The 21,199-nt window shown below is 33.4% G+C and overlaps 1 protein-coding gene across 4 annotated transcripts in view; it reads left to right on the forward strand.

The window, feature by feature from the left end:
• Positions 1-21,199, forward strand: part of Dync1i2 (dynein, cytoplasmic 1, intermediate chain 2) — a 52,822-nt gene that overhangs the window by 15,662 nt on the left and 15,961 nt on the right. For 3 of the 4 annotated variants that reach the window (XM_013029192.1, XM_013029185.1, XM_013029178.1), the window contains exons 4-10: positions 3,956-4,046; positions 9,015-9,074; positions 11,159-11,274; positions 19,213-19,308; positions 19,522-19,684; positions 19,799-19,898; positions 20,344-20,469. In XM_013029192.1, the coding sequence (XP_012884646.1) occupies positions 3,956-4,046; positions 9,015-9,074; positions 11,159-11,274; positions 19,213-19,308; positions 19,522-19,684; positions 19,799-19,898; positions 20,344-20,469 (752 nt within the window). The remainder of the gene's footprint in view (positions 1-3,955; positions 4,047-9,014; positions 9,075-11,158; positions 11,275-19,212; positions 19,309-19,521; positions 19,685-19,798; positions 19,899-20,343; positions 20,470-21,199) is intronic. The other variant, XM_013029197.1, reaches the window with a different exon arrangement.

Here is a 21,199-nt window from a genome sequence, read left to right on the forward strand (position 1 = left end):
ATTAAACTAATCATATTTCAAATACTTGGCTAATGCTAGTTATTACTAGCCAATTTCAAATACTTGGCTAATGCTAGTTATTACTAGCCTGTATTATTTTCAAAGCTGAATGAACTCATAAGCTATCCTTTAAAACTAATTCCAGAAATGGGTTTTTTCTTACATTTTAGAGCCTATAAGTTAAGGTTATATTCCCTCTTTGAATATATGCTTTATTGTCAGGGTTTGTTGAATTTAGAATATAGTGGCTTTCGTTGCCTTATTGAATAATTACTGTATTCTTTGATTTTTTTTCAGAGAACTAATTTGGGTTAAAATGTAGGAGTTGCCAAATAATATCTACGTTTCCTGTTACTCCCATTAACATTCTTCCATTACAATGATAGTAATAGTAATTTTCTGTATTTGTCACTTCTGTGGTATAACCATATTATTGCAAAATGAAATTAGTAGCAAGATAATAGCTAAGAAGTTTTTTGTTTTTGTTTTTGGGGTTTTTTTTTTGCTGTTGTTGGTGGTGGTGGTTGTGGGGCTTAAACTCTGGGTCTGGGCGCTGTCCCTAAGCTCTTCAGCTCAATGCTAGTGCTCTACCACTTGAGTCACAGTGCTATTTCTGGTTTTCTGGTGGTAATTGGAGATAAGAGTCTCATGGACTTTCTTGCCTGGGCTGGGTTTCAACCTCGGTCCTCAGCTCTCAGCCTCCTGAGTAGCTAGGATAACAGGTGTGAGCCACCACCACTTGACTTGGCTGGTAAGTGTTTTTAATAAGTCCTTTCCATCAACACAAAGAATATAGTTTTGGAATCGAATTTTTTTTATCTAATTGCTTTTTGTTGTTTTATATTGGGATTTGAACTTTGGGCTTTGTACTTGCTAGCCATAACTCTACAACTTGAGCCAACTCCCCCCCCCCCAATCGTTTTTGCTTCCATTATTTTTTAAATAAGATCTCTCTCTTTTGTGTGTGTGTGTGTGTGTGTGTGTGTGTGTGTGTGTGTGTGTGTGTGTGTGTGTGTGTGTGTGTGTGTGTGTGTGTGTGTTTAACTTAGGCAGTCTGGACTATGATTTTCCTACTTGGGATTATAGGTGCATACTGCCATATAGGTGCATACTACCCAGCTTTTTATTTTGTGAACTTCATGTCCCAGCTAGCCTCAAAAATCTCCTCAACCGCCTCTGAGTAGTTAAGATTATAGGCATGAGCCATCATGTCTAGCTTAGTTGCTAAGAAACTGTGATAGTTTGGTAGCACAATGCTCTTAATAACTTTTTTTTTTTTTTTTGTCTGTCGTGGGGCTTGAACTCTGGGCTTGGGCACTGTCCTTGTGCTCTTCAGCTCAAGGCGAGCACTTTACCACTTGAGCCACAGCACCACTTCCTTTTTTTGGGTTGGGGGGGGCTGTCTGGTCCTGGGGCCTGAACTCTGGGCCTGGATGCTGTCCCTCAGCTCTTCAACTCAAGGCTAGCACTCTACCACTTGAGCCACAGCGCCACTTCCAGCTTTTTTCTTTTTTGCTTTTTCTTTTTGCCTCATGCATGCAAGGCAAGCGCTCTACCTCTGAGCCACCTTCCCAGCCCTAATAACTTTTTTTTACTGAAGTTTTTATTTCAAAACTGGATGGGTTAAATTATCTGTTTATGTTTATGTAATTATTTAGTTTGTTCCTTTAAAGAATTTTCATCAACATTTTAAAATACATCTTAACCAAGTAAAATATTGCTGAACTTACTGAGTGTAATCATTGATAGCTGAAATCACCAAAAAGAGGAAAAAACATATTGGACAAAGACCCTAAGGTTCATCACAAATAAGTATGCTAATAGGATTTCCTAATTTTGACCAATCTTTCCAAGTTATACAGTATATTATGTATACTTAAAATTATTTTCTCAAGTATGAAGTATATATTTAAAAGAATATAACATTTTTTCTTTGAAAATCTTTAATATGAAAGTATTGTAGAGCCTCACTATAATTTAAAGGTGTATTTGTGTTTACAATAGGTAAGCATCTATTACACTTTATTCCTGTATTAGTTGGGACTTGAACTAGGGGAAGACTCAATGAGTCATGGACAAAAAGAAAGATGGGAAATGTAACCTGTCAGAAGTTAGGGGGCAATAATATTCTTTTACTTTATATTTAGGTCATTTTGAGCTACTTAGAATTACACATCTTCTAGTTCAATGTAAAATACATATGAAACTATAAAGCTTTCTGTGGTTGACATTATAATTGATATATTTGATCATAAAATTAGAACACTGATTTTCTTTTGGCCTTTGAAATTTAAGCAAGAACTAACTCCTATATCTCAGGAAACAAACATTCTAGTGATATTTTTCTTCTTTTAATCATATTGGTTACCAATAGGATATGCTATTTAGAAAAAAAGCCTACCATCAGTGGCTGACGCCTGTAATCCTCACTACTCAGGAGGCTGAGTTCTGAGGATCACAGTTGAAAGCCAGCCCGGGCAGGAAAGTCTGTGAGACTCTTATCTCCAATTAACCACCAGAAAACTGGAAGTGGTGCTGTAGCTCAAGTGGTAGAGCACTCACCTTGAGCTGAAGAGCTCAGGAACAGCACCCAGGACTAGAGTTCAAGCCCTATGACCCACACAAAAAATAAATAAATAAATAGAAAAGAAAACAGAAAAATCAGTTTTGTATCTGTTTAGGATATAATTCATCATAATGTGTATGTTTTGTTAGATGATAAACCAGTTGTTTTTACTACACCACATGTACATATTTAATCCCTTCAATAGTTTTAAGGGTTCAATGAATGTGATTTTTCCAAAAACATAGATTTTTATTAAATAAATATTTCTTTAGTTCCATAATTAGGAACTTACCTTTTCTTCAGTAGACTATTAAGAGAAGGGCTTTCACCTCAAAATCACTTAATATATAGTACAGTAAACATTATTTTGAAAGATACTTGGGGTTGGAGACATTTATGGTAAAAGTTAGCCAGGAGATGGCAGTGATGATCCTTTTATACTTCCTATAACAATAATGAAAAAAGTTTTCCAAACGTCATAGCATGATATGTGCATTTTCAACTGCTGTTAAATAGTGTTAAAAGTTGATAATTTAGTAGAAAGCATTTGCTATTTGTTTTATATACTATGAAAATGTATTATTCTCTAAGAAGGGATTAAGAATATTTTGGGTGTCTGTATCCTTTGTCTGTACACTTCAGTTTTTTCTGAATACTGGGGTAAGGAAGTTACCATAAGTCTTGCCTTGTTTAATTTGCATGCATCACTTTATGTTATGCATCATGTTTCGAAGGCATGCTATTTTATGGCCTGTTTTATTTTATGGCATTTTCACCCGATTTGCTGGAAACTAATGGACCTTTTAAAGGAACTATTCCTTTGCTGTAGTTATTTCTCTAAATTGTCCTTTTTCTCAGTGTTGGGAGAGGAATAAAATAATTACAAATGTTAATTTTTGAAAAGTTAGACAAAAAGCAATATTTTAAATCTTGGAAAATCAACATAAATTGTTTAATGGAGTGGCATTCAAGGTTTTAATTTTGGCAGCAATTTTAAGTAAAATAGTAATATTTATAATCTAGTAATCTTAAAAGTGAGAAGTTGGAAAGAGGAGAAGGAATGCTTTCCTTTGAAAATTAGTGGCCACATTTCATGATGGGTGAGATGAAGCTGCATCCTTCATAGTCTTGCCTTGTTTTCTTTTTTAAATATAAAGCCCAAATGCATTTTGCCAGAGAAATAGCATGAATCTTTAGCATGCATTGTTAACTTTGTCTTTTCCCTTTTCTTTCTACTGTTCTTTTTCATTCATATATTTTCATTTTTTGGTTTGTCATTGTTTTTTCCTTTTCTGTTAATTACTTCATGTTAAATTATTTTTGAAACGTCATAAGCTGAGCAACCTCTCCGTGTAGTAACAGCGGATACCTGTCTATTTCACTATTTAGTCCCTCCTCCTATGTCTCCATCCTCCAAATCGGTGAGCACACCAAGTGAAGCTGGGAGCCAAGACTCTGGAGATGGCGCCGTGGGATCTAGGTATGGTAATTTTCTTACAATATTTTAATGGTAGAATATACTCAGTGTCTGAAAACTGTCACTGCTTTATAAAGATTCTAGCTGCATTGATTTTAATATCTAAATGGCATAGAAATTATCTGTTGTAAATTAGGGAAATTTTTAAAAATAATATTTTAATTGTCACACTTTAAAAGTAGTTAAGTGATTTGTGATAATTATTTTACAAGTAGAGATTTTAATGCATTTATATGTTTTCTGTTTAAGCAAATGTGATATTGGTTTTTAATGTGAATGTTTTGATTATAGTACAAAACATTTTGTTGAGTTTAATTCTTCATTCAATAATTGAAAACTCTAGACAGTTCAGTTTAAGCAGCCTTATTCCATCCCAATAAGCAATTAAATTCTGCTAATTAAGATATAAAATATCAAGAATAAGAAGTAATTTCAAAGGAAATATTAAGAGTACTTCTGAGTTTTGCTGAACTTTTTTATCTTCCCAGGGAAACTTTATTTCATGTTTGTTTTAAGATTCTGCAAACATATTGAGACTTGCTTTTCAAAAGTTTAGTAAGATTTCACCTTTCTTCCAAAGATCATGTTACCACTTATTTCTCTATTTCTATAAAAGCATGCATACACACATATACACAAATACTAACTATACTTAACAATGTATTTTTTACTTCTTATGACAATTGAAATGAGGGTAAATACAGCTAGTTAAAATAAACAGCTGATTGAAAACCAGGAAGTTAAATATCCTCCCCAGGAAATCTCTTTTAAGACAGCACCTCTGATTAAAGATACAGACTAGTAATGAGTATCTAGAAGAGAAAACATGAAGAAATGTAAGACAGTTGGATGAACCATAAAGTCAAAACTTGTAATCAGTTTTTAAGCAAATAAGTTTTCATTAGCAATGGAAAGAAACATGAAACTTGCCAATTTGAATTTTGAGATGTGCTTTGCAAAAATGGCAAATCTAGCAGTACTGTTTTTGGAGGTAAATAGTAATGAATACTTTCATTTGAAAAAAATTAAAACTTTATAGTTAGAAATATTATGGAATTATCTTATAAGGTAGTAACATAATGTATAATACTAGAATATGTAACGTAATGTATGGAATGTTATATATTATGAAGACTAATTCAATTTTAGGATTAAAATTATTCATTTCATACCTTTTCTTATACAATATACTAGTATTCCTTTAAATACCTCATAAGCTAATGATACTTTCTTTCTTTTTTTTTTTTGCCATTCGTGAGGCCTGAATTCTGGGCCTGGGCACTGTCCCTCAGCTCTTCAGCTCAAGGTTAGCGCTCTACACTTGAGCCACAGTGCCACTTCTGACTTTAATGCTTATGTGGTGCTGAGGAATCGAACCCAGGGCCTCATGCATGCAAGGCAAGCACTCTACCACTGAGCCACCTTCCCAGTCCCACTAATGATACTTTCAAGGGAAGGTTTTTAGTTTCTTCACAACAAATGAGAGTTTGTTATAGTCATTTCCCAAGTTTAGTTATTTTCCAGGATTAAAAATTACTGTATTCATTAAATTTCTTTGTTATTATGCATTATCTTTATGTAGATATGCTGTACTTTATGAACTACTTGTTCCTGATTTTCAGTAGAAATACAGAGATTATTTTAATGCACTGTTAAATTTATTTTCAAAAGTTTAGCATCTTACGGCTGGGAAGGGGGCTCAGTGGTAGAGTGCTTGCCTTGCATGCATGAGGCCCTGGGTTTGATTCCTCAGCACCACATAAGCAGAAAAAGCCGGTAGTGGTGCTGTGGCTCAAGTGGTAAAGTGCTAGCCTTGAGCTGGAGAGCTGAGGGATAGCACCTAGGCCCAGAGTTCAGGCCCCAAGACCGACCCCCCCCCAAAAAAAGTTTAACATCTTATTAAGTAATATTAATTAGAAATGTATCCTTCTGAGTCTCATGGACAACCCCTAGAGGCTTTTAGAAACATTTTAGCATATTGTAAATTGGACAGGAAAAATACTGGTAAGAAAATTCTTGTTTGTGTATAGAACAAATTGTCAGATTTGTGTTAAATACTATAGATTACCCAGAAAAAAAAGAAACATTCCTGACACTTTCATAGAGTATGCAGACTAGTGCTTATCTGAGTCATTTAGAGAAACAAACACAAACAAAACACTAATGTTTTAGTTTAATGTTTAATGTAATGATGGTTAGCAGAGCATTCTTTGGAGACCATTTAGAGATAGTCTTCATTCATTGAAAAGCTGTAACTTAAGTTTGATGTATAGATACTTTATGATAGGTTGTAAAATAAGAAATGATAAGCTTTATATCTTCAGAGGAATTCTTATTAGAGAAAGATTATAAAATTAGTTTTTTCTAGATGTAGCAGGAGAGAAAATAACCTTATGAATGAGATACCCTTACATCTTTTCAATCTTAATATATATTGTCTTCTTTGAGTGCACTGACTCTTTTTGAAATATTAATTTTCAGTGACTACTTTCATTTTACATATACATAATAACAAAACTATGAATTTCATTAAGACATCTCCATAGTACATAATGGAGAAATAATTGATGTTGTAGATGGTGATATTGATAGTGAAATAATGCATTTCTAAAAACATGTCATTTAAATGCTCAGGTTTTTAATTAATACTCAGGTCTGGGAATGAGCCAGAATGAACCCAGATTGAGCAAGAATAATACTAATGAAAGAATAAATGGAAGAAAAATATCACAGAACAGTGATGAGGATGAATAAGATGTATTGTACATTCAGCTCCATTCATTGGCCAAAAAGGTCTAAGATTAGTACATATAAAGAATAGGAAAAGGTAGATTTGACATTACAAAATAAACAATCTTAATCTGTTTTAGCCACTGTTTCTAAATGCCAAAATTCTTTTGGGGCTGATGGCACTCTATGCATAAATATAAAAGACCAGTGAAAAGAGGCATTTCTCTTTGCAGATTAGGAGACTACATTTCTTTACATTTCAAGTTCACTTTCTTAATCACTTCTGTTAGCTCTGAAATTTAGATTGAGTAATTCATGATTCTTTTTTTTTCCCCATCTTTGGCCAACTTATTTCTGTAGCTTTTGGATTATATTTGAATACTACATTAGTTGTCTGAAGATACCTTTAATACATCTAACCATGTATGTTGCATACTGTGTTTTTAGTGCTGGCTATATTCTGAAGTAAAGTTGTACTTGATTTTAGGCTAAAATGACATCCTGAGATGTCCCTACCAGGCAGTGATGGCTCACACTGTAATCCTAGCACCTCAGAAGCTAGGGATCATGAGGATTGTTGTTCAAAACCTGTCTGGGCAGGAAAGTCTATGAGACTCTTGTCTCCAGTTAACCACCAAAAAGCCAGAAGTGGAGCTAGCTGTGGCTCAGGTGGTAGAGTGCTAGCTTTGGGCTAGCTCGAGCTTGAGCTCGAGCTCAGGGACACGACCCAATCCCCAATACTGAAGCACAAACAAATCAAAAACAAAACACTGGAGTTCTTGTTTAATGTAAAGGCTGTTAGCAGAACATTCTTTGGAAACTATATCATAAAACTGCTTTTAGTTTACCAAAGCTTAGTTTTTGCTGCTCATTGCTTAGTACAACGCAGGTCTTCACTGTAGCCTCTTTTTTTTTTTGGTCAGTCGTGGGACTTGAACTCTCGGCCTGTGCGCTGTCCCTCAGCTCTTCAGCTCCAGGCAAGCACTCTACCACTTGAGCCACAGCACCACTTTCGGTTTTCTGGTGGTTTATTGTAGATAAAAGAGTTTCACGGATTTTTCCTGCCCAGGCTGGCTTTGAACCGCGATCCTTAGATCTCAACCTCTTGAATAACTAGGATTACAGGCATGTACCCCTGATGCCCAGCTACACTGTGCCCTCCTTTTATTGCATGCATACTACCCTATTTAAATTCCAAGATCTTTCCTCATATTTTTACAATGAAGGATTCCTCTTTTGTTTCATCTAATTTTTAATTGATAAATTGTATAGGCCAGTAAAGTAGAGAAATCATTTGCTGTATTTAAAATGTTGTAGCCACTAAAACTATGCATAATAACTTACATAAGAAAAATATATTTAACAGTAATGATAGTACTAAACACCATATTATCCTTAACTTTTAAAATAGGAACTGCGAGCATTATTCAGTATTGCTAACCTGCAAGGATGCCAAGTATGATAAAGTACCTTTTGTTCTAGTTATAACCAAATTTAGCTTTAAGTAGATAACATACCATATAAGGTATTTACCAATTGTGTAATATTCAATCATTACAGAATGTTTATTTAGAACTGGTATTCCCCAAAAGTTGAATATATTCTTCCTAGGGAAAGAAATTTTTTTTTGAGGCAGAAATCTTTGTTTTCTAATGCAGATGACATGTAAGTCCAAGGGAGTGCTTAACCCATAAATTATAGCAGGGTCACATTTTGGAAATTTTAACTATTTTGTATCCTAATGGGATAGTATTTGGTTTTCTTACCAAAAAGCTTACATGGTAACTCATTTCCTTACCAATGTGACAATTTCCTGCACACGTATGATGTTTTAGGCACATTTAGAATTATGTTTAGTAAGATGATTTTACTAATTTTTTTTACAATTGGGAATCTTAAACTTTAGTTTATGGCCCAGCTTCTTATTGTCCATAAATAATATGTTGTTTTAGTTGTCGGGTTAGCTGTTCTTGTCCATTGTTACTTAATATCAATTTCCCATAACATGAAAGTACTTTTAGCTAATCTAGGTTATAGACCTGTATCTTTAAACACATTCTTATTGCATGCACATTGAATGATACTTTGTATGTCGGTTTTGTTTTTTTAAGACACTAACCTAAATGTGTATTTTTAAAATTGTGAACAGTACTTTAGCTTCAGCTATTCACAGAATGTATTTGCTTGACTAACTTATGGCCTTTTCTACTAATGCTTCATGGTTGTCCTACAACCATTTAGGACGCTGCATTGGGATACAGATCCATCAGTTCTTCAGCTTCACTCAGATTCCGATTTGGGGTATTGAATAGATTTATTACCTTCCCTCTTTCATAATTAATTTGATTCTTTGTGAAACTGCCCTAATTTTAATTTGCCTAAGTTTCTAATATTATATCATTAGGACAAGAGTTAAATTTTGCTGTGACATCTCATTTAGCCTATATTATTTGAGGAAGAAATATTCTATACATATAGTTTTCTAGATACTATAGTCTACCAGTTTAAATGTCCAAATTCTTATTATTTATATATTTTCATTTAAAAGTTTTCTAAAATGCACTAAAAACTCACCCTACTTTTTCTAATAACTATTCTACATGTAATTGAACCTTTTTGAATAACTTGATACAAGTATTATTTTTCTTTATTAAAATGTAATGATTGTCTAAAGTTTTGAGAGGATATATGTTTGTCTCTACACTATAGTCCCCGATTGCTACTTATATCCTCCCTCCCTTTTCCTCCCACCCTTTCTCTTTTTCTTCTTCTTTCTCTCCTGCCCTCCCTCCTTCTCTCCCTGACCTATTTATTCTAGGCTCCAATGCAAATTCTAAATGTTTGCTGCTGTCATTGTACCTGACTCAAATAGCTCTTTTCCCCTGGTAATTTACAGTTCTAAAACATGTGACCATAATTTGAAAATTGTAACTATAGGCAGAATAAGCCTTGAATTGAGGCATATAAGAAAAATATGTGAGCTTCTTGCACATTAATCAGAAGACCTCTCTATTAGCTATCTGAGGCTTCTCCCTCTTCCTTCTGATTGCTTCTTTATTTTCAGTAAAAGTGGCTTTTGGATAAGTAAGTTATTACCTTCACACCCTTTTTCTCCTACAAAATCTTGAACATGTTGTTCTAATATTGTGGAGTTTTGACTTTTAGATTCTATATGCATTAGTAACTTACTCCAAATACTATTGGCTTAGCTTGAACATTTTTTCCGGATATGTTTTAACTGGTTTTCTTTTTATATGATTTGTCATCTTAAAAATCAAATTATGAAATTCAGAATAATAAGTTTCAACCTTTATTTCTTTAAACCCACTAAAAATTTCCCATTTAATTTTTGGGTGATTTTTTTTTAAGGCCGAAATAGTCCTAAGTAGAAAACACATTAAAAATTGATGTCCACCCCCCATGTAAGCTCTTAGAGTAGATTAGTATTAAAATATGTTAACTTTATAACACTTTTTTTATAAGATTTGATTTATTAAGTAAAAGTTGTTAGATGAAATTACCTTACTAGTGACATATGTCTGCTAGGTATCTTGCTTGATATTTGGAAAGCTGTAGTACTGTTTATTGGATATCTTTTAAGATAGACCCATAATTAGAGAACTTCTCAGTTAGTTTTAAAGTATACTTTAGTTTATCATTTAAACATCCAATATAATCACCACGTAAAAATTTCCTCCCAAAGAAGTGACTTTTTTGTATTTTAATTATATTCAAAAGGTCTGTTGCTTTCACTTAGGTATAGACTATATGGATAATTAAGACAATATTGATCATGTAGCGAATAGAAATTGAAAGTTTTAAGTACTTTATTTTAAAATCCAAATTGAAAGGGAAATTTTCAATTTCTGCCAAATATAAAAAGTAAGAGAGAAAAAAAAGGTTTCAACAGAAATTTATTTTCAGTCTTTAACTCAAGTCCTCTAATGATAAATGGAACTACACATGGTCTGAGTGGATCCCTGTAACTGACTCTTCAAAAAAGTCCTGAATCATCCTGAGTAATTCTTAAAATCTCAATCTTACAACCAACCTAGTCAACAGTTCACTCTAAAATTCCTATACTCTTACTCTGTTACTCGCCATACATTTGTTCTAAAAACTGAAATTATTTGCCTTTTGAAAGTAAAAAAGTAAACACCCTAAATGATTCAGAAATAGAATTTTTTGTGCTACCTTATAATTTCTTCAGCTAAAACAAAGCCAATTATTTGTTCATCTAAAATTTATTGACTAAAACAGTGATTTAAATTACAATGCTGAGTACACATGAATGTTTAATTATTAATTTTTGAAAATAGTGTGGTTTGATATGCTTAAAATGTATCATTTATTGTATTTAAAAGTTTTGTATTTACTTAATTTAGACGAGGACCTATTAAACTTGGAATGGCCAAAATTACTCAAGTTGACTTTCCTCCTCGAGAAATTGTCACATATACAAAGGAAACTCAGACTCCAGTTATGGCTCAACCCAAAGAAGGTGAATATTGCTGTCCTTATTATGATTATCATTGAGATCTAACATTAATAAGTAGATTCTTTGGCAATTCTTTTCTTTCTCTTTTGTTTTACTTTTGCATTTTTAATTGCTTATTTTCAAGATGCTTATACATTTTAAAATGTGGACATGTACTCCTGAATTAATTTGAATGTATAATGGAATAATATCAGACTGCATTTTTAAAGTATTTTTTCCTATTTTTATTTTACAAGTAATTTTTAAAATAAAAAGATCATAATTTAATTTTATTGTGAAGGTGATACACAGAGGGGTTGCAGTTTACATAAGTAAGGTAGTGAGTACACGTCTTGTCTAACTTGTTACTCTTTCCCTCACTTTTCACCCTCTTTCCTCCCCCCCCAAATTCTCTCTCTCTCTTTCTCTCTTACATACATACACACACACACACTCAGGTTGTGCAGATCATTTGCAACCTATTGTCTTGCGAGTATCACTGTTTCATAGGTTTATCTTTTCAGAACAAAGCTTTAAACATCATTATACTTTGGCCTCTTGGCCAAAATTTCCATGAGCATAGAGACTGTACCTTGCTATGATGCCCAACCTGAACCATGTCTGGCATTTAGTAAGTACTGAGTAAATATTTGGTAATGGAATTGTTATATAAATTGTCTGCTTGCAATGTTTATTTTCATACTTTTACTCTGGAAGCAGCTACTGAAAAAAATTGGCTATATTTGAGTATTAATGCTATTCTAGGAAATTTGGATACAAAAATGTGATAAGTCCAACACTTGGTTTTCAAATAAATATATCCCAAGCATATTTGCTCTTAGGTCCGTAAAACCATCATAGGTTCTCCTTTCTGGCCTTTTGGAGCCCATGTTCATATCACTTGGTAAATATCAACATATGCTTTTTTTTTTTTAACTTTTTCTCTCTATCCTTTTGAAAGTTATGAACCAAATTGGACCTGATGGTATCCATTAAATGGACTATTTGAGCTATTACAATGGCAAAGAGTTCTCACTATGTATCAGACCTTGTGTGAAGCACTATATCTCTAATCTTCTTACCAAAAGTCTGAAAGTTAGATATTGGTTCTTATTTACACATGAAGAAGATGAAGCTAAAAGAAGTAGTTTATCAAGGAACACATAGCTCGCAGAGATGATACTAAACCAAGTCAGCTGATTCTGAGGTATACTTTCTCTCTCATACTTCCTTCCACGAGGCAGCAACTTTTGTGCCTTTATGATAGTAACCTACAGAAAGTAGTTTAAGTCACATACAAACTGCCACAGATGTGTAATGAAACAAATTGTATGAGACAATACCTTCTCTTGTTTTTATATTGTTTGCCAAAAATATTGGCCATACCACAATTTATTGTAGTTTAAAAAACACTTCATTAAGAGTTGGGCACTGTTGGCTTTTATCTGTAATTGTAGTTACTTAGGAATTCTAGGCAAAGATCTGAGGATCACAGTTTGAAGCCAGCATGGACAGAAAAGTCCATTAGACTTATCTCTGATTTACCACCAAAAGGCCAGAAAGGGAGCTGAGGCTCAAGCACTAGCCTTGAACAAAAAAGCTAAAAGACAGCATCCAGGCCCTGAGTTCAATCTCCCCCTCTTCCACCCAGTATGAGCACAAGAGAAACATGAAAAGAAAGGGAGGGAGGTAAAGAGAAAGAAAGCATCTTATACTAAGTTATTTTTTTTGCTGTATCTTCATCAAAGTAAGTCCTGGGGCTTGAACTCTGGGCTTGGGCACTGTCCTTACGCTCTTCAGCTCTACCACTTGAGCCACAGCACCACTTCTGGTTTTCTAGTAGTTTATTGGAGGTAAGAGTCTCACAGACTCTCCTGCCCAGGCTGGCTTTGAACTGCAATCCTCAGATCTCAGCCTCCTGAGTAGCTAGGATTAGGTGTGAGCCATCAGCACCTGGCTAAGTTGTTGTAGTTTTAAAGAAGGAAAACTTCTTGGAAATTAAGAACTTATACTATGAACATTTTGTGCTCAACTGAATTTTTCTTTCCCATTGCTTGATTAAAGTGGTTCTTATACTCAGCCTGGCTGATTACCATTTAAGAATTACATAGCAGAGCTGGGAGTATGGTTCTGTGGTAGACCACTTGCCCAGCATGCACACGGCCCTAAGTTCAATCCCTAGACCTTCAAAAGATTTTTTTTAAGTTAATTTTTAAATTATGTGAAAATCAAAAACTCACCATGAGAAAAATATGGGAGAATTCACCTCTAGAATGTAACAGACAGTAAATTTAGATGGGCAGTATAATCAGTGTAGAAGTAAAGTGAGTTACCAAATTGAAGGTAAAAATTGGTCTTTAACTCTTATCTTACTTTTTTTTAATGGCTGACCTATTCTTTTAAAAGATACTTTCACTGACTTTTTTTTCTTCCATTTGAAGCATTCAAGTTTACTTTGTAAGTTGGTAGTTCTGTTTCTGAACTGAGGTGCTTTGCTGTATTAAAGCACCTACTGTGAATGAAATTGACTAGGACCATGTGACTACACTCAATTTCCTTCTCCACAGGTAAACAGCTTCTGGCAAGAGTGGTGCCCACAGATATATTCTTGGTGGTTAGTTTATTCTCTTCTCTTTTAGAAGTTTTAGCTCTCTTGAAAATGTTGATTTTTTTCGTATATACCTCTTCATTAAGGACTTTTATTGTTGGTACATTTTTGAGAAACTACAAAGAATTTTTTAAAGGAAGAAAAATCTACAGTTTATTTACTCAGCTAGTTTATATCTTTGGAAACTGAAGCCCTTGAGAAGTTAATTGATGAACTGAGGTCCACAGTGGGAGAAATATCAGTGGCTATACTAGCACTTAACATTTGATTTCTAGTAAAGTGCCATTTTCCTTATTCTATACCATATTCTTATATGTAACGAAGTTTGTAATTTGTTGTTTTTCTGGGCTAGTCCCTAGATAGTCTTTCCTCAATACTTGTTGATTACCTTTTTTTTTTTTTTCCTTTTTTTGGTAGTACTGGGAATCGAATTTAAATTCTTATGCTGTAAGACAGGCATTCTACCATTTGAGCCACACCTCTAGCCCCTAGCATTTATAATGCATAGATTATTATATGGAAATAATACTTAATCTTTTATTATATTATCTGAACATCTAGACTATACACTTCTCAAGTGGATCAAATTTGTGACCTTATGCTTAGTGCAATATTACCCTTATCTAATTTTTTTTCTTTTTTCTTTCTTTTTGATGGTGCTAAGTTTTGAACTTAGGGCTCAAGCTTGCTAGGCAACTGCTTTATTACTGGAGCCACATTCCAATCTCATAAAGGGCTTTTTTTTTTTTTTTTTAATTCTGAAATAACCAGGTACCAGTGGCTCATACCTGTAATCATAGGTACTCAGGAGACTGAGATCTGGAGGATCAAAGTTTGAAGCCAGCCTGAGCAGAAACATCCTCAGAATTCTATCTCCAGAATAACCAGTATACAACCAGACTGAAGGCATGGCTCAGGTGGTAGACTGTCAGCTGAATAAAAAAAGCACTGAGTTCAAAGCCTTGTGCCAGTCAAAAACAAACAAAAAACTTCAGGAAGGTACTTAAAAATTAGCTTTAACGAGCAGTCTTTGAGAATATAAACTGAACATTATAATATTAGGTATTCTTTAATCGGAACAGCTAAAACTATGGCCTTAGAAAAATATAGTATTTGATGAGGTTATAGATATTAAACATGTAGAGAATCAAATTCAATTTTATATGGTATAAACTATTTTAAAAACTTTTATTAAATAGTTCTGCAAAGAAGTTACAATGCCATAATTCACGTTACTATAATGAATATATCTAAAATCCAAAATACTTTCTGATTAGAAAGTCAGCTATGTGTTGGCTCTTATTAAAAATACAAATTATTGGGCTGGGGAGGTGGCTCAGTGGTAGAGCGCTTGCCTTGCATGCATGATGCCCTGGGTTCGATTCCTCAGCACCACATAAGCAAAAAGAAAAAAAGCCGAAAGTGGCGCTGTGGCTCAAGTGGTAGAGTGCTAGCCTTGAGCTGAAGAGCTGAGGGACAGCTCCCAGGCCCAGAGTTCAGGCCCCACGACCGGACCCAAAAAAAAAAAAAATACAAATTATTAAACTAATATGTGACCTTATATCTTACTCTAGATGTTAAAAAATAGATTCCATAGGTAGAAATGAAGCATTATACCAGTGAAGTTTCTCTTAAATATACATTTGATTTTAAGATATAAGAAGATGAAATTATGGGTGACTTGATTGAAAGAGAATGATTTAAAATGATGTTGATCTAGAAAAAAGATTATTTTGAAAATATTAAAGGAAAGTCATTCCTGTGTCGATTTATATTTTTAAACATACTGCTTTTTAACTGTTGTAATATTTTAAAATTACTTTAAGTATACTTTAAGATTTGTTCCTAGGTATACCTTAAGTGTAATATAACATATGTATGAGAATATGTGTTCCGAAGACATCTTCCTTCAGTTTGACAAAAGCCACCCATTTCACAGATGATTTAACTTTGATTAACCTACTCCTTTGTAACAGATTATTCTGATAAGTGGAAATTCACTCCTTGGTGTTATTTCTAGGTGCAGCTTAATTTACAGAACAGCTTTTCTTTCCATTTCACCAAAATACATCACAATTTTGATGTTAACTCAAAGTAAAAATGCAATGGTTCATTAAGCCTAGTTTTAGCATTCATTGACAAGGGATTTGTCATTTCAAAAGTAACTGCTACTTTTCTGCACTCTTTACTGCTCAGTTTTGTAATCTTAGCTTCCCTGTCAGAGAAAGCTTGGAGTTAACCACTTAGCATATTTTAATGAATATTCATCAGTAAATTGATGTGGCATGGAAGTACCACTTTTTCAGTCTTCTATTCTGTCATAGTCCTTTCCAGTTTTAAAATATAGCTTCCCATGTAATAGAGACTGGTTTAGAAAATCTTTAGGACTACAATACTGTTTTATTTTTGTCCATATTCATAGTTCTGAAGAAGCTATTGTATTAGTTTATAATAAGAGAATTGTATTTGTTCCAGAGGAAAGTTCTTTAATCTGATGTTATTAATGTTAGAAATTTTGGACAGTTGATATCTGTACATAATTGCTTAAATCGGTTTTATAATAAAATTAGTACTTTTGTAGTTTTTAATAATGTAGAATTTGTTTTGTGTTCCTGACCATTTATTTAGTTTAATCATTTTTATGAAGCCTAGACTTTCATTATAGTTTTTAAATCCATGTTTAACCCACACAGAAAGGAAGAGTTATACCCTGATTTAAAATGAAATTCCAAGACTATGTATTTGAATAATTGATAATAATTATTAAACTTCAGTTAAAATAATTTATATAGACACATAGGCATGGTAAGTGCTAGATAGCACTCAGATATAGATCTCTTGACTATCATACTTCATCTACATTTTAAATTTTGAAAGGAAAAGTGTCTGTAAACAAGATCTTTTCTGTTAAATATGTAGATTATGAGGTCACTTGGCACTAAAGTACTGACCATATGCATTATGACAGGAATTTGACACCTGTCATTGGAAATAGTACTTAGAAGCTGGATAATACAACAAAGTTGAGGGAGGAGAATAAAATGTGGGTAACAGGCTGTAATTTATAATTCACAATGCTCAAGAATGACCTGTCCAGGATGACTCAAAGTCTCTACCTTGATTTTAGAATTTACATGCAATGAACCCTATTAGTTAATAAAATCTGAATAAGTTGATAGTAATAGCAGAAAATTAAATATATTTTTTGTATTTTCTTATACTGAATTTTTAATTGAAACAAAATATTCTTTATTTCCAGAAGTCAGCTTTTTAAATTATATCTAATTAAATTGTTACATTACTGGTAGATGATTTGTGGGAGAGTTTTAATGTTTGAGCAGTACCCGTTATACTGCCACCCCTTATACTGTTTTCAGATTAATAATCTGTTGTATATGAGAATTCATCTAAAAAGGAGTAGTGTCTTTTTGTTTCTCTATGTGATTATTTTGCCCAAAAAAGCTTTCATTTTTTTAAGTAGCACAAAAGCCGTAATTGGCATGCTTTGTAAGGAAGTGTCAATGTGCGAGAGAGTGGCGATCACTAAGAATTCTTTTACGTGTTCTTTCCCCTTTGCACCACCGCCTCCTCAGCAGGGTCACTGAGATCACTAGCTTTTCTTGAAATGGCCATTTTCACTGGCAGGTGCATTATACCCTGTATTTTCAGATTGTTTTTCCATTCTGAATGTTTGGCAGGTTGATTGCTCTGGCTGCATTGACGGAGAAAGGGCTGACAAATGCGGTTGGGCTGGCTGAAAAGACAGTGATTACTGTTTTCCTTTGTGGCTGATTGAGGCCCTTGAAAGGAAAAATTTTAACCTTCACCATTTGGTTCAAAAGTATGAGCATATATTGAAATCATTCGTGCCATTTATCCTAGTTCTGTAAACTTGTCAGAACGTAAAAATCGCTCAATTTCAAGTAATGTAGGATTGGCATACGTCATTATCATTTTGATTAAGTTGGAGGTTGTATCATTGTGTGCATTATTCAGTGTCATTTAAAGCTTTCTTTCCACAGGTACAGTTATATTTTTATTGCTTATACTATAGAGTTAGAAAGATTTTCGTGGCTCTCTAAACCTAACACTGTGTGTGGTTCGGCAGCTGGTGTGGCCTACATGCTGCATTTTGTTTGCAGGGTAAAGGCTTCTCTGTAGGCCTCCTGGAGTGCGGGTAATTGCAGAGGCTCGCCATTGGGGAGAGACACAGGATTGGAAGCAGTCAAGCGGAAGAATGTTATGCCATCCCATTGCCACCTTGTAGCAGAAAGACACAATCCCAGCAGTGCCATCTGCTTGCTCCTATCTAGTCAGCTGGCCTGGCTGCTGGGACCATGACTAGGCAGCTGGTTCCCAGCTTAACCATTCTTTTGTATAGGTTGTATGTATGTGTTTTTTAGATAATTTTGTACATGGGTCAAGGAAATGACTATAGCAAGTAAACTCCCCTTACTCAATAGACTCTTAGTACTTGAGATGCACTCTGCTGCAGATGCCTGTTGTCATTCCCTTCTAGACAGATAACACATGTTTAGGCAATAAAAATAAGCATTTTCTTCATAAAAGTCTATCGTGGTTTGTAGTAAAAGAGAAAGTAGGCAGATTTATATGTTCTATAACATTTTTAAACAAATGATTTTTAAGTTGCTTCCAGGTTCACAGGTGCAAGAGATTGGGTGATTTTTTTAAGTCTCATTAAACATTGTATATCTCAATATAGTTTCTTAAATTAAAGAAAACATTATTTTAAGTGCTTATTGCCACATCATACAACGATAGATAATGAGACTTGCCATTTAAAATGACAGAATAGAAAATGTGATCTCATAGCTATTATCTTTAAAATCTGCCTCTCAAATAGCAACCTGAGAGTTAATGTAAGCCGTCTTTATGCCATATGAAGACCCATTAGGCACTGATGGTTTCAGATCACAAGTAAGAAGCCAGCTCTGTGGGCTATTTTAGACATTTGATTTTCTTCATTCTACAGCATTAATGTGTCAGCATGCTATATAAAACTATGCAGGAGTTGCATGTTGTTCTGTCTGGAATGATAAATGCTTGCAAGCTTTTAGAGACTTCCATGAGGAATTCATCCTACTTGCATATCTTATGCTGCTTTTGTAGCTATAGAATTTAGTATGAATGTACCACTTAGGTATATGTAAAAACCAAGAATTTGTTCTTAAAGATTATGTTGGTAAAATTCATATTATTTGTACTTGGTCTGTCTTAACATAGTGGTTTACTTTTGCTTTTATCTAGATAGTCATGATACTTACTGAAATTCTACCTCAAAATGTATCATCTATTTTTATAGAAATAATTTTGTTTTATTCCATTTTTTTCAGATGAAGAGGAAGAAGATGATGTAGTGACTCCTAAACCACCTACTGAACCTGAAGAAGAGAAAACTTCAAAAAAAGATGAAGAAAATGATAGTAAAGGTATTTTTAAAGAATTAACTTTAAAAGTTTTGCTTCTTCTTAGAGTTTTTTATTTATATATTAAAATAGAATAAATTTTTCTATGGCAAAGAGATGTATCTAGTGTAAAAAAATAGGAAAAAAAATATTATATGGCATTCCTGATCTGTGATAGTGAATTGACATGATTTGACTGACCTAAATTATATTTGAAAGCAAAATTTTGTTTTCCAGAGCCTCCTCATGAGCTGACTGAAGAAGAAAAGCAACAGATTTTGCACTCAGAGGAATTTTTAAGCTTTTTTGACCATTCTACAAGAATTGTAGAAAGAGCTCTTTCTGAGCAGATTAACATCTTCTTTGACTATAGTGGAAGAGATTTGGAAGACAAAGAAGGGTACTGTTTAATTGCTAAGATTATAGCTTATACCAGTGTTAAATTATTCTAAGATTGAGTAATATAAGTTATAACAAGATGTTTTTGTTGGGGGGGGCTGATTTTTTTCTGTAGAGAGATTCAAGCAGGTGCTAAACTATCGTTAAATCGACAATTTTTTGATGAGCGTTGGTCGAAGCATCGAGTTGTTAGTTGTTTGGATTGGTCATCTCAGGTAAAAGATTAAAATTGGTTCCTATTTTTGCATTTTTAAAGTAATTAGCATGTTTTATTTAGTTATGTTTTAGTTATAGGAACTTTTTGTGATTAAATCATTTAAAATAATGATGATGGAACTAATGTTTATTTTAATGATGTTTGTCTTATGTACTTTGGAAGCAATAACTAGAAGCATTATTTATATCTGAAATTCAAGAGTTTATTTATGCCCAAGTTTTATTAATTTCACTTACTTATCAAATACTTTGTGTAAATTAAATGTTTTAACCTTAAGACATTTTAAATGACAGTTTAAAATTGTTCTGATATCGTAAAGCTGTAAAGATAACTACCTAGAACTATGAAATGTTAGGTATATGGAATAATCTATAATCAAATCATTAGGAACAAAAAAGAGTTCTTATTGATAGCCTTTCTTTCCCCATGATTCTTGTGAGCAGTATCCAGAGTTACTCGTGGCTTCCTATAACAACAATGAAGATGCTCCTCATGAGCCTGATGGTGTGGCCCTTGTCTGGAATATGAAATACAAAAAAACTACTCCAGAGTATGTGTTCCACTGCCAGGTAAGATGATATTTTAACAGTCTTCCCAAGTTTAAGGGTTCATTAATGAATTTAGACAAGTGGCTTTTTTCTTTTCTTGTCAACATAATTATTTCATTGGATTGGCATTTACTAAACTCCCTCCATATTTGCAAACAGATGTTAACAGAAAACTGAATACTTTTCAGTTCAACATGATCTGTCTTTTGTAGCTTTTCTGACATCTCTTATAATGTTTAATCACACTGAAAGTCTTTTGCATTTGTGATTTTTCTGTTACTGTGATTGATCATATAAAAGAAATCATTTATAAAATGTCTTTCCTACAGGGAGTTTCTCAGGAACTTACTTGCTGAATATACAATTAGATAGTTGGCCCACTGAATTACTTAGACATGGCCTGAGGAGTTGGAACTAGGTAGTTTTAAGTAGAAACATATGGTTGAAGTAGGAAACAGATGCAGATTTTTAACGTAGATTTAGTAGAAAGTTAGAATTTGCAAGTCTTTTGCTTGTACAAGTTAAAATCTTTTAACAATATCATAATCCTGAATAAACCCTTACCCTAAATTAAAACTAGTATATACTATCAGATTATAGTCAGAAGTCAGAAGTACCTTTTAATACTGTAATCAAATGAAATAACTTTTTTTCTCTTTGATAAATTCCTTAAATAAATCTATGTAAACAATATTACATTGACTTCTAAGCAAAAAAGTTGAAACATGTTTTCATATTTCTAAAACAATAA

Source organism: Dipodomys ordii, unplaced genomic scaffold (genome assembly GCF_000151885.1).
Source record: "Dipodomys ordii isolate 6190 unplaced genomic scaffold, Dord_2.0 Scaffold5, whole genome shotgun sequence".
NCBI lineage: Eukaryota > Metazoa > Chordata > Mammalia > Rodentia > Heteromyidae > Dipodomys > Dipodomys ordii.